The sequence below is a fragment of the Episyrphus balteatus genome, chromosome 4 (genome assembly GCF_945859705.1).
Source record: "Episyrphus balteatus chromosome 4, idEpiBalt1.1, whole genome shotgun sequence".
NCBI classification, from domain to species: domain Eukaryota; kingdom Metazoa; phylum Arthropoda; class Insecta; order Diptera; family Syrphidae; genus Episyrphus; species Episyrphus balteatus.
In genome coordinates this window covers 82205500-82218793 of record NC_079137.1, presented here as the reverse complement: position 1 = coordinate 82218793, position 13294 = coordinate 82205500, and the positions used below count along the sequence as shown (strand labels likewise).

General features: G+C 30.2%; 2 protein-coding genes across 3 annotated transcripts in view; one reads left to right on the top strand and one right to left on the bottom strand.

Moving 5' to 3' along the window:
• LOC129919753 (kinesin-like protein KIF3A) overlaps positions 1-13294 on the bottom strand; it is a 28020-nt gene that overhangs the window by 10547 nt on the left and 4179 nt on the right. The window lies entirely within an intron of this gene.
• Positions 3065-12972, top strand: LOC129919760 (uncharacterized). 2 transcript variants are annotated; one of them, XM_056000787.1, is made up of 5 exons: positions 3065-3344; positions 8679-8760; positions 11975-12078; positions 12199-12359; positions 12450-12972. In XM_056000787.1, exons 2-5 carry the CDS (start codon positions 8739-8741, stop codon positions 12685-12687), a joined length of 525 nt encoding a protein of 174 aa, XP_055856762.1. In that variant the 5' UTR covers positions 3065-3344; positions 8679-8738; the 3' UTR covers positions 12688-12972. The 2 variants fall into 2 exon arrangements, with proteins under 2 accessions (XP_055856762.1, XP_055856764.1); XM_056000789.1 differs by lacking the exon at positions 8679-8760 and having other exon boundaries at positions 3067-3344; positions 12450-12971.

The window sequence follows — 13294 nt, the reverse complement described above, 5'->3', positions numbered from 1 at the left end:
CGAAATAATGACAAAAATGTGTTTTTTAACAACAAGAATTTGACTTTAAATGGCTGCCATTTTATATTTACTCACTCAAATACAATGAAATTACATACAACGATAGAAAATATTATAAGGAAGAGAATGTATGTTTATTTTTTGGTCTACGATAATCTGGAGCAAAGATATTAGCTTAGAAGTAAAATATCCCAAAAAATGCATTTTTGTGAATAACTCCGCTAAAAAGAATGATCAGGTGGTGAGAAATGGGGTTTAAGCCTTTTAAATATACCCCCATCGATCCATGAAATAAAAACAGACAGTGCCTCTCATCGCAAGGTCAAATGACGCTTTGACTGGAGTACTAAGCAGGCACAAATAATAATAATAACATCGTCGTTAAATTTAAATTAAATGTATATTTGAGTTTCAGAATCAAGAGTAATTGCATAGGAGTCGCTGTGAGAGTCGGTCATCGGTGATTATTTAAATTTCACAAACGGCCAATGACTAACTACTGAAGAAGTAGGTATGTAGTAGTACCTATTGATTTTCTAGGAAAGTCAAGCATATGTGCAAACTGCAAGGTATAAATAAAGAATAGGTTCTGGTAGTTAACTTATGTCTCAAAGACGGAAAAGTAAATAAATAAATTTATACATTGGAGGTGAATAATTAAGTAACAGTCAATTGATATTTACAAATTTTTTCTCGACAATCTCTAAACTAAAATTTCTAACATTCATAATAATGAAGAGTTGAAAAGATTACATAATTATAAAAACGGTTAACTACAAGAAGTACTTTAAAGATTTGTATTGCATTTGTTAACCAAAAGTGGTGTAAAAGTCGAGCCTTGTGGAACCCCACCAAACAAAAATATAAAATCGAATTTTTGGTTTCCTGAAAACTCAAGTGTGACAGTTTTTGGAGTGAAATTCGGCCAATTCTGGAGGCAAGAACAAAGTTTTAACTTTACTTTTACGAAAGTCGAAATATGATATAGGTGTATTTTGATTAACACTTAAATAACACTGGTCGACCAAAAACAAACAAAAGTCGGGAGCAAGAAGTAAGGTGATTTTAAATAACATGAGTGTGCTGAATTCAAAACTGTTTACAGATTTGTTCTATCACGTCTAGTTTTTGAGTTCTACTCCTCACTATTTTCGCTATAAAGTCTTAAAACCTAATTTCGAATGAAATGTTTTTTTGATGTTTGATCTAAAATATATATTTTTCGGTAATATTTTGCTTTATTTTATCCAAATCAGTAGTCGGAAACTGGAATTTACTTCAATTCTACTTCAAAAAAACCATTAGTTATGTTAACCACTAAGATTTTGAGATATTATAAATTTGTGTTTCAAATATCTTTAAAAATAATTTTAAAAAAGAATGAACATATGGCTTTTTGGGATTGCATAAGTAGTTTAGGAAAAAAAAAATTTAACGTTGTAATTCGACGACAAAAATCCCCAAAAACCGTTTGACCTGTTATTATTGAAATATTTCATATTTTGGTTGCCGACCAGTGCATTTATTTTTCACCACTTCTGACAATTTATCAAGTATTTGTGATATAGAAATGGGAACTTAAATGATGATCAAATGTGTCTCTCGGATTTATTGGTTTCGGCATTAAAATATCTAAGAAGGGAGTGAATCTTTGTTTGAAAACTGTTTGGAACAGAATCGGTAGTGAATAGACATCTTCATAGTACAAGTCGATTAGTAACAGGACGAGTGTAAAGTAATTTTCAAAAACTGACCGGCTTGGAGAAGAAATCGGGGGAGAGTAGAGCAAGATGGAGTCTTTTGGAATAAGATATCTGAGACGTGTTATATTTAGGCGGGTATGATACCATCTGGCGCAGGTGATTCTATGGATCGAAGGTGTTTACTGCCTATAGTAATCTGAGGACGGAGAAGAGTTTATCGAGTAACCAAAAGTGATTTTTACAGATCTGATGAAACGAGAAGGTTTTTAAATGTTTGCAAAGGCATTTCTTTGGAAGAAAAACTTTTCTTGAGTTCGTATCCGTCCTCGTCTCATCTTTTTGAACTTGAAACGAAGCAAAAAACAGTTATAATAAAAATAAGACATCAAAAAAAAAAATTGCAAAACAACAAATTTCATGCAAAAATTAGACATATTTCCAAGAATGAAAATATTTGAAATATCGCCTTTAAGACCAACTATCTGCGATACAGACCTCTATTCCATTTTATTCTAAATTAAACAACTGATCGACTTATTTTTCAAGTCCACTGTAACTCCTAACCCAACTATGTATGTCATTAAACTTTTTTTTCTTCTAAATAAATTAAATAATACCTATGAGTAATAAAAATTCACATTGTGATGTGACATAGCGAAACAAAACAAAAATGTACAAATTTTTTTGTATACATAATACAAAGCATTCATTCGTCAGTGTGGTTGTTGTCTATACGATGCATTTAGATGTCTCCTCTTACCCCTCACTAATTGCTCATCTAATTATAAGATAGAAACAACAATAATTCTTATAGTCAAGTAAGCCAGCGCACCCTGTACAGAGTCAGTATTAAAACTCAAAACTTGTATGTATGTGTGATATTTATTATCTGACATGCTATACCTAAAGCCCAGAAGCCATCCAAACCCAATCCTCAATCCTCATCGTCTATTGCTATTCTACTCTCTACAAAGTAAACTATTAAAAGTCTAGTCTCGGTATTCAGAATATACCTAACAAACGACACAATTGTATAGTTTCTACTTCGGCTCATCTATAGACTCGAGTCGGTAACGTGAACGTCAACGACGACGACTACGTTAAAAGCATGAAGAATCCAAGAGTTTCTCTTAGCTGCTGGTACTCGTGCTCGTGCTGCTTGCTTGGAAAACAACACACACAGAGTTTTCAGCTTAGCCCCAGAGTCAGAAAAAAAAACTGAAAAAATTGCGCGAAGTTGTAGACTTGTAGAGTTACTAATACGAGATCGACCCAACCATTCGTAGTTGAAACGTGGTGGAATTACAACGGATATCGAGTTTCTCTCTTGTGCGTCTACTTCTTGTCGTTTGTTCATTCGTTTTGGTTTAGTTTTTTTTTTTTTTATTCATTTTTTTTTTTGTCGTTTTTTGGTTTATTCCTTGTGACTTATTATTCGAAATAAATTTAAATCGGAAATTATCGTTATATGAGCGGGAAATAATTACAAAAACCGTTAATTATTCACAAGTGAAGCCAGAAGAGTTTCAGAGTGATAATTTGTTTTGTTGTCGTTTTTGGGGGAAACGCCTTAAAAAATACAAGCACACCCAAGTAGACCTAGTCTAATAGAATCCTTAATTAAGCACGAAGAAGAGTGAAGTAAATTGCAATTAATTTTATATATTTTTTATGTACTTACACACAATAACCATGTTTTGTTTTTAAATAAAACAACTTTCAACTAACAACTTACTAAAACAAAATGAAAACGCATACAAACAACCAACACGCAGTTGTAGGTTGCAACTTTTATTGCATTTGACATGGCAGCTAGCAGCATTATAGGAGAGTGCAACAGACCATGGCTTAGAGTAGAGTTCGGATATTAGTGTAAATGGATTAGATTTACTACTTTATCATTCAGTGGATTCTTTTAAACAAATTATAAGGAAAAGTAGATAAATCAGTAAAATTCAGTCAGCTGGAACGTATTTGTAATTTGAGTGACCTAAAATAGAATATGTAAATAGTCTGAAAAGTGATAATAGCTAATTTGTTCGATTGAATGCAGTGTTCGAAGGATCTTCTTTTTGGCTTAACTTTTGTTTCTTAACCAGAGCTGACTCAGAGTACACTCTTTGTTGAGATCAGAATAAATGGAACAGTAGATGATTTAAGAAGTTGAACGCAGATAATTCAAACCATTTCTTTCCATATTTTGGATAATTGGCAATATCTAGGATATCTAATTAATTACAAACATTATGATATCAAGTTGTACCAAAATGTTGGGTTGGTTTTTTACAGGATTTGTTTCTCGAAATTGCAAATTATTTTCCCAACTTCGTCTTCAACATTTAGGGAAGGTCATTTTGCTATTTAATCAGTCTTTGATTTGGTGGACTGGACTAGAGCTTGACAATTGGAATGATACACTATGCAAGCTTTTTTCAAAAACTTTTTTGAGACATGTGCGCTGTTGACTGTTTCCCTCTATTTCGGACCTGAGAAATAATGGCATCATTAGTTTTTCGATTTATCGGTACGACTTGGAACATTTTGCCCGGTTTAAAGCCATTTTTCTTGTTTATTATGCTATTTTTTCTGCTCAAACGTTATTTGCTACCAGCATAAAGACAATTAAACAATAATTAGCAAATTTTTTTAACAATGTAGCAATTTTTTGTTGAAAAAATTCAAGAAATTTGGATTTTTTTGCGTTGGTATCGTTTTATTATATTTTAGTGGAGTAACTAAAGCAAATTACAGATCCAATTTTGATAATTTCTGTTCTTAAACTTTGGTAATGAAAAATACTTTAACCTCTCTATGGGTTAAAAATTTCCGGTGTTGCCGTTTTGTTTTTTAAACTAAAAATAATTTCTTTTTCAAAACTTTGTTTTTTTAATTTCAAAAATAAAATGATGTCAAAAGATTATTTAGATTATTTACAGAAAAAAATGTATGGGAGTGAAGATTAAGATTAAAACGTTAAGGCGGTAGAAGCAATTTTCTCACAAATCGACTTCAAATGTAAAAAAAATGTATTACAACACAACGGCAACACATACATTATTAAGATTTATGTACATTTTTTACAAAGCCAGAAGTTTATTCCTATATGTAAATAAAGTAAACTGGTCCTCAAACTCAGAATTTTTGTGAAAAAATTTAATTACAAAAATTTAACTTGTCTTTTTTCTATATTTTTCTCAATTTGATAATATTGATTTTGGATAAATCTGCTACATTCAAAGCTTGGTTTTTTTGGATTTGATTCCATATCATGCTTTTTATTTGGGGGTTTTCAAATTTAACGTCCGAACCCTGTTTTTAATGTTTAATGCACATAGAAAAGTTTAGAATTTGTGTCAGGTTGCATTGGCATGTTTGTTATTGTTTTGTATTTTTTTTAGTTTCATCATTTTATTTTTCTTGCCAGGTACTACAGCAATAAGAAAAAAAAAAACTGGCGCCAATTAGATGTCGTTCTAGTTTAATCAATGGTCTTTTGGGAATTTCAACACCTGGGTAATTCCATGAAAAAGTGGACACGAATTTTGAACAAATTATGCAGTCTTTTTTACTTTTTTTATTAGCAAATTTCTGTTTACAAACGTCAACTCTTTTTGCAAGTTGCAAGAAGAGATTCTTTGTTGTATTCCCTTATGGATAGACATCAAATTCAGGGAGTTTAAATAATCTTAAAGCATTTTTATAGCACAAGCTTGCCAACAACAGAAGAATTTCAGATGAAAATGACGGAAAAACAAGCAAACTGAAAATATGATGAGTCTAATAGTGACGATGACAATATCCCCTCGTGAGTGCTAAAATAAGTTAACATTTAAGCAAGCTTCGTTACACACTATTCGATTAAAAAAAAAACTTGAGTGAAAATGCATCTTTTCTTTACTTTTGGAACCACAAATCACAGGTAACATGAGTTACCAAAATAATGTAACGTGAGTTACCTAAATATTTTAAAATTTTTCCTCGAAATATTGAAAAAATGTTTCGTTTTGTCACTTATATTAAAAGCTTGTAATTTTTTATATATGGAATCTTCATTAAAAACAAATAAAGATTCTTAATTTCACATAAAAACTTCATACTGTCGGACTCTTAAAATTCGTGTCCGATTTTTGTAACGTGAGTTACCATCAAACTTTTATTTTTCCAAAGCAAATGTTAAAAATAAAGTAAATTTTTTTAGTTAATTATGAAAGTAATAGTTATGCTCTATTCATGGATAGTAATTTCGTATCAATTTACATTAAAATTGACAAAAAAAAAATTATTTATGTGTTGGAAATTTTTGTGAATGTAACGTGAGTTACCATGGAATTGCCCACCTGATTTTTTTATTGTGTTTTTCTAATATCTTTATTTACGACCTAAGAATAGGGGTTAGTATCTTTGTTTTTCCTTCGTTTTTTTTTTTTTTTTTTTTGTACAATCTTTGATGAAATAAACGTTAATTGCAAATCAAAATACAGGTGTGGCATGACGCGCTAGTTAATAAACGATTCAAACATCAAACGCAGAGGAAAATGAAGAAAAATCAAGTTTTATGTCATGGTTACCAACCAGGCGGAAACAAATAAGTAAAGAATATTTGACATTAATACAACTCTAACAATTTTTGCAATAGAAATTGAAAATATTACTGAAATCTGACTGAACATGAAGTAGAATGTTAATTTTTTGACTGTATACAGTGGTTTATAAAGAAAAATTTTCCACAAGACAATCACGACAAGAAAAAATTCACAAATTTTCGACTAAATCAAAAGAAATATTTTTTTTCATATGTTTTTGTAATAAAATACGATATTCGATAATCATTGACTCTTTTTTTTAAATTGGTGGTATAAGCAAAAACCATGCAAAAACTTTCATCTTCACGTTTGAGAAGTGACAAATCTTTTATGTGTGTGTGTGCAAATCCGTGCTAATCATTCAAAAAAGAGGTATTAAAAAGGAAGTAATTACTGCCTCGTTTGAAGCGATTCTATTTTTAAAGGAATATGATTTTCAGTAAATAATTTGTTTCAAGATTGCCGAAAATTGGATCTTTTCTTTGAAAGAAATTTGACAAAAGGCAGCATAATGCGAATATTCGAATATTTACTCATCAACAGTCACGAATTTCACAACAATTAGTCATAATGTTTTCCTATAATTGCAATTTTCAAAAATGCATTTAAGCAAAAATTGTTATTATGCGAGATGAACAAGGTATCAAAATCTTAGAGGTCTGACATGGTCTTTAAGCATATTCAGTTTGGACTATTACATCTGGGACATCCTAGTATATTCCGGGGATCTTTCAAACCGGATGCTAATTTCGACTTAAATTGGATGATTTAGCGAATTAATACTATTATGGAACTTCAAATTTAATCTAAACTCGATCATCATTCGTTTTCTTCAATTTTCAGACAATTTTCTAAAGTAAAAATACAATTTTTTGGTATGTTACGTCAAATCCTATATTGTAATCTTTAAACAACAGCATCTAAAACCACAAAACAAAATTTTTTTCAATCTTAGCTTTGAAAAGTGGTTAAACGAGCTGTCTCACGCCATTTCAAAATTTCCTTAAAAACGCTCTTTTATCACAGAAATAATGTTTGTACATTCTTCCTAAAAATTCACTTTTTCCTCTTAATTCGCTTTGAGTCACTGATTTGATAAAGATACGAATTGTACCAAAATATGACTCATTTGGCAATAGTATTAATAGTTCATAGTAACTAGCTTGTGTCTTTTTCATTCAATCTTTTAAAACTACTCTCCCCTTCTTACTCTCGCACGCTTTGTGTACCTATTCGATTTGTTTGTTTACATTTTCCCACATTACGTCGTGTCGTCACATTGGACGGAGTCTCCCGACAACACGACGCACGATGCGACGTGAGTCTTACGGCCATATACCTTTTCAGCTTTCAGTTAAATCAATACATTCAAGTTTGTATACAGTTGTTTTTTTTTTGTATGACCAAGCTAAAACTAACGAAGTTAAACTGCTTTCTAGTTCGGTGAGGAGAAAGGGGAAACAACAAAAATTCCTTAACTTTTACACACATCACACACAAAGTCTATAGGAATATCGTGATGGTGTACGTGATAAGAGGGGATCCTAAATACAATGTTCATGTTTTCTTGGCCCTACCCTTTTGGTGGCCCAAATGGGCTAGAAGCGTAAAATTTAATTTAATAGAACACACATAGTATATTTTTTGTTAAAGAAGAGTCGAGAGGAGTTGGGGCGAAATGAAGCGCTAAAATATATACCTTTTCGATTGCGTGATTTATTTTGATGACTTTTTTATATTATTTTATTATTTTTATTCATGCGATACTCTAAGCCAAAGCCGTTGATTATTTTTAATAAGTATATTTTATTTTAAGCCAAAGTCATCAAATGTATTGAGAGTGTTGTGATAATTGGAAATAACTTTATTTTTAGATTTAACACAAAAATGATGTTTTTTTTCTCAACACTTCGCACTTAAACAATCGCTCCACTGTATAGAAAGTTGCTAACAAATAATTCATTAACATTTTAATTTTGCACGTTCGAAATAGTTATAAATCAACAACACAACTATTGTCAAAGACTAACCCAAGAGGAGTTACAATATTGGCAATAGGCAACAAATTGTATTCATACAAAAACGTCGGTCGGTTGGTTGTTGTATTTGCTAACCTTGGAATTTTTTTAACAATTTTTTTTTTTTTAATAAATAACATACTCGTATGTAGATTTCAAAACGATTACAAGAGAGATAAGAACAATTTAGCAATTATTGTGCTTTGATGCATGGCAAAATGTTGTTAAAATTAAAAATTGTAGGTAGTAGAGTTAAGTACTAATTTTATTTTGTCGCTTTAACAAACTAAACACAATTTGAATAAATGCCTGGCTTTTAAACTGGAAAATTGCTTATTCTTTAAATTGCCTCTTCATTTTTTATTCTATTTTAGATTGGTGTCATTGGGATTTCATTAGATTTTGGATATAAAAAATAAAAATTTAGAACAATCATGAATTATTTGCGAAGCATAGGTATTTTAATGTTTATTTGGTTTGGTTTTTTATTTATTTTTATTTAAGCAGCTGACAGCAAACAGAACAAGTTTTTTGAAATCAATATGTCACAAGATATACACCATTATTAAGAAAACCAGTGATCAGTGTTTCTCTATTAACATATGACTGTGTCATTAATAAAGAATCGTTTAGTGAATAATGGGGAAAACGAGTTGAATCATCACGACATTTACATGAGAAGCTGCTACTTTTATGTGTGATACATTACACAATCTTAAAACTTAATTAGGCATGATAAGCTAAAAGATGTTTATTCCATTTGTGTTTGGTTTTCTCGAAAATGTATCTGAAGCATAGACTTAGACATATAATCGGAGAATAGAGGAATATTTAAATTAAGTTAGGTTGACACTCTTATTCTGATGTTTGATCTCATCAATATGTTTAAAGTTTTTAAACTACTTTTGTCAAAACAGAAATACTAAAATGAATAACTGATTCAACTTTATTCGTTTTTATATTTAAAGCTGCTATGAATTTTAAATATTTTCAACTTGCAAATAATGTTTGATTTTAAAAATAAATTATTTAATGGTCTTTTAGTAAACCAGTTAAGTCATTCGATTTGATAGATTTTAATTTAACAAAAATTAAAACCGATACTGGTTCATGTGTATTAAACTGATTAAAAAAAAAAAATTTTGTTTTTTTGTTCAAAGCATTGTTGAAAATATTGTTGGAAATGACGAAAAAAAAATACTGTAAAAGTTTCAGCCCTTAATGTTAACATTTAGTACCACCGCATCGCAAATTTCTATTTCCCATACGATTTGTATGGGAAAGATTGTGTATTTGTGTTTAGAATTTTTTATCTTTTATTAGATTTCTTCAATAAATTCGAATTATTCATTTTTTCAACTAAAAATTATTTTAATTAATTTTTCGCGTCCGTTTTTTTTAAATTTCATAAATGCAATTTTGTAGAGCGTTCAATTTTATACAAGAAAATGATTAAATCTAGCCTTTTTGATGACCCATTAAAAAGATAAAAAATTCTAAACACAAATACACAATCTTTCCCATACAAATCGTATGGGAAATAGAAATTTGCGATGCGGCGGTACTAAATGTTAACATTAAGGGCTGAAACTTGTACAGTATTTTTTTTTCGTCATTTCCAACAATATTTTCAACAATGCTTTGAACAAAAGAAAACAATTTTTTTTTTTGAATCAGTCTAATGTGTATGTACTTAATGTATGTGTTACCCTAGCCTAAATAGTGGTTCAAAATACAGCCAACTCCCTCTAAATCGAACTTCCTCGAATTTCCCTCCAACTCGATTTTTTTCTTCAATTTCTGTAAAGTCGTTTAAAAAAATGGTTAAATTAATTCTTCTAATTCGAATTTCCCTCTAACTCCAACCAATTTTCGTGTCCCGTGAAAATACTGAATATTAATTTTGTTTCTCAAATTCGTTTGTTATGTACTCCTCTAGAAAAGCAGGCAAAATTCTAACTTTCAAGTTTGAAGTAAATCAATAAAATAGTTAAGGTTGTAGGAAGCCCAATTTCACACTTAAAACGTTCACAAAGCATAAAGAGCTCTATTTTTACTCGACTTATATCTTTTAAAGATGATATAATTAAAACAAAAATGGACAAAATAAATTCTTATGTCGATTTCGATTGGTACACGTTTTTGGGACTCTTTGACGAAATAAACGACCCTTACTTAAAAATATGTCAATTTTCGCCAAAAACGTCAAGGGCCATTCCACTATAGACGATTTTTGGCATTATTGCTAAATTTCAATATTTGTTACTTTTTTTGTAATAATAACAAGTAAAATAACTATTTTTAATAAAAACAAGCTAAAATGTGGCCAATATTAAGAGAAACATTTGTTTTATTGCGTTTGGGAAGGCTTTAATGCAAAAGAGTCGGTACGAACTGTAAATATCATGGCAAGTAATACAGGCTCAAAATTTCCATTACCGACAACTTGAGGTTAGACTTACTTGCTAGGCATGTGGTGAACATGTAGATATTTGTTTGTATAAAGAATATAATATTTTGTTGGTGTTTTCTTTACCGTTACTTATTTTCGTTAGCCATTGTAAACGTGTTGCACCCTCGATAGCTTCGAATTTAAATATATCTTTGTATTTTTTCATTGTATTCTTTTTCTTAATTATTTTGTATGTTTCAAGATTATTGATTTAACGTCATTCGATATAATATATAAGTAAAAAATCAAAAGTTTTTGAAAATTAATAGACTTTTATGTTTTTCTATTTAGATCTTAAAAGGTAGGGCCGATTTTGTTACACCCGCGATCGCACTTTGAGCCGTTCCTAGTGATTTACTTATTTAATTTAAATTTTCGAAATTCGAATGAGTATAAATGTTGCACCCTCGATAATGGAATTGCCCTCAACTCCATATTTCCGTTGTCTGATTTTTTTTTTAGAAAAGATTGCAATACCTCGAATTTTTGTATGGGAGATATCCGTTAAAAAGGAGATATTAAAAAAAAGAAAAACAGGTCTTGGAGAATCATCTGTACCAAGTTTGAAGCAAATCAATGCATCTGTTTAGGAGCTAGCTCGATGTAGAGATTAACGCAAACACGTACAGAAGCGAAGCACATACCGAAGGTAGGCATGACGAAAAGCACTTTCTTGAACTTCTTCATCATCGTAATGTTGCCTTTCATAAAAACCTCTAACAAGCTTTTATTATTATTTTCAGTTAATGAGAAAAAAAAAAACAGTAGAATTTTTCGTAAACTAAAAAACTGTCGACTAAAATCTACATTTGAAATCATCCCCCCTAATAACGTCCAATGAGACTTGACTTATTACGTCTATCGAGGCTTGTATCGGTAATCGATACAAAAAAATGTGAAAACAAATTGAAGTTTGTTTCGAATGGAAGGAAACCTAGAACTAGAACATTTCAACTATGCGAATTTTCTTAATAAGCTTCCATCTGTTGTTAGCACTGATATATGCATTGTTTTCAATTTGCCTGAGATTTGCATCAAAACAGATTTAATCGCTTCAACATCAATGATTCAACATGTTTTGATTTAACAGCTTGGTTTAAAAGATGTAGAAGAAGTTTTTACTTCGCAAAAAACTGTTTCTGTTGCTGTCAGACCCTTTTAACTCTAATGTTATTGTTTTGCAATTATTTCTTACCTATTTTTTTTTTTTTTTTTAAGAAATATCAAGAGTAGAAATGTCGCCGGCCGATGATGCAATTTATCCCAGTCAAACATCGAAAAAAGCTACCTACACATTGGTCGTACTTAAATTTCTCGAATTGGTAAGCAACCTATATATATTATATTCTTACAACATACAAACTCTTACTTCCCGAGAGAAGAGTTTATCAATTCGATTAAAGTCAATTAATTTCAATTGAATTCGTTTTTTCTCTTTTCAGTGTTTGATTATCTGTTGCATTGGACTGATAGATGATCCCGCCACACATTCTCATTTTCGAGTTTTCATTACACCACGCGTAGTTGCCCTCAGTTATGTGACCTTTGGCTGTCTTCTAATTTATACGTCAATTTATTTAATTATGACTATGTTTGGAGATGCGTAAGTAAAACGATCAATGGATGTTTTGGAAAATCAATTACTAAATTGTATTATTTGTATTATTGCTTTTGTTCTTTTATTTTTGAACAGAACTCCATGGAAAACAGCAACTGTTTGGTCATTTGTTGGTTTCTTTTTGGTTTTATCTTCAACTGCACTCTTATTCAGAGATTGGTCGAATACAAAGGAACGCAATTACTGGGAACCAAATACACAAAGATTGGATTTGGTATTGGCTACAGCATGGGTTGCATTATTGACTTCACTGGTATACTTGGCTGATTTACTTGTGACGATACGTTTTGGATCTCGTGGTGATTTGGATTGAATGAAATTATTTGAGAGCTGAGCTTTATTTTATTTTTCTGTATAGTTAAGAATTAATTCTAGGATATACATAAATTTTTTGTGCATTGTTATGTTAAGTTTAATGTTTCTTATAATCTCACTTGCATGTACATTTTTTTAAATGATAAATCAAAATATGCGACGATCATTCAATATTGATGATAAATTAATTCGAAGAAAAAAACGCCAAACTAAAATAATTTTACGAATTAAAATTTGTATAGTATGTGTCATATTGCCATCCAATTCATTTGTTAACAGTTTATTGTTTTTTTTTTTTTTAATAATATACTTGAATCTACATACTTAATGAATCTTTTACTAAAGAAATTTGGTGCAATATACAAGACTCTTTTGCAGTCTCTAGTAGTTTTATTTCCTTCTAACAGAATTTTCTCCAAGCTCTCAAAAATTTGTCAAACTTCCTTAATCCTATGAAAGGAAAGCTTAATTATTTCCGAAAACTAATTGCTCATGCCAATAAATTTTGAGAGAAACTTTTAAACAAGGAAAACTCTGAAAAACACCGATTAAACTAAGACCATTGTTTTAGAACATTTAGTAATTTTAATGTAATGAGTTTATTT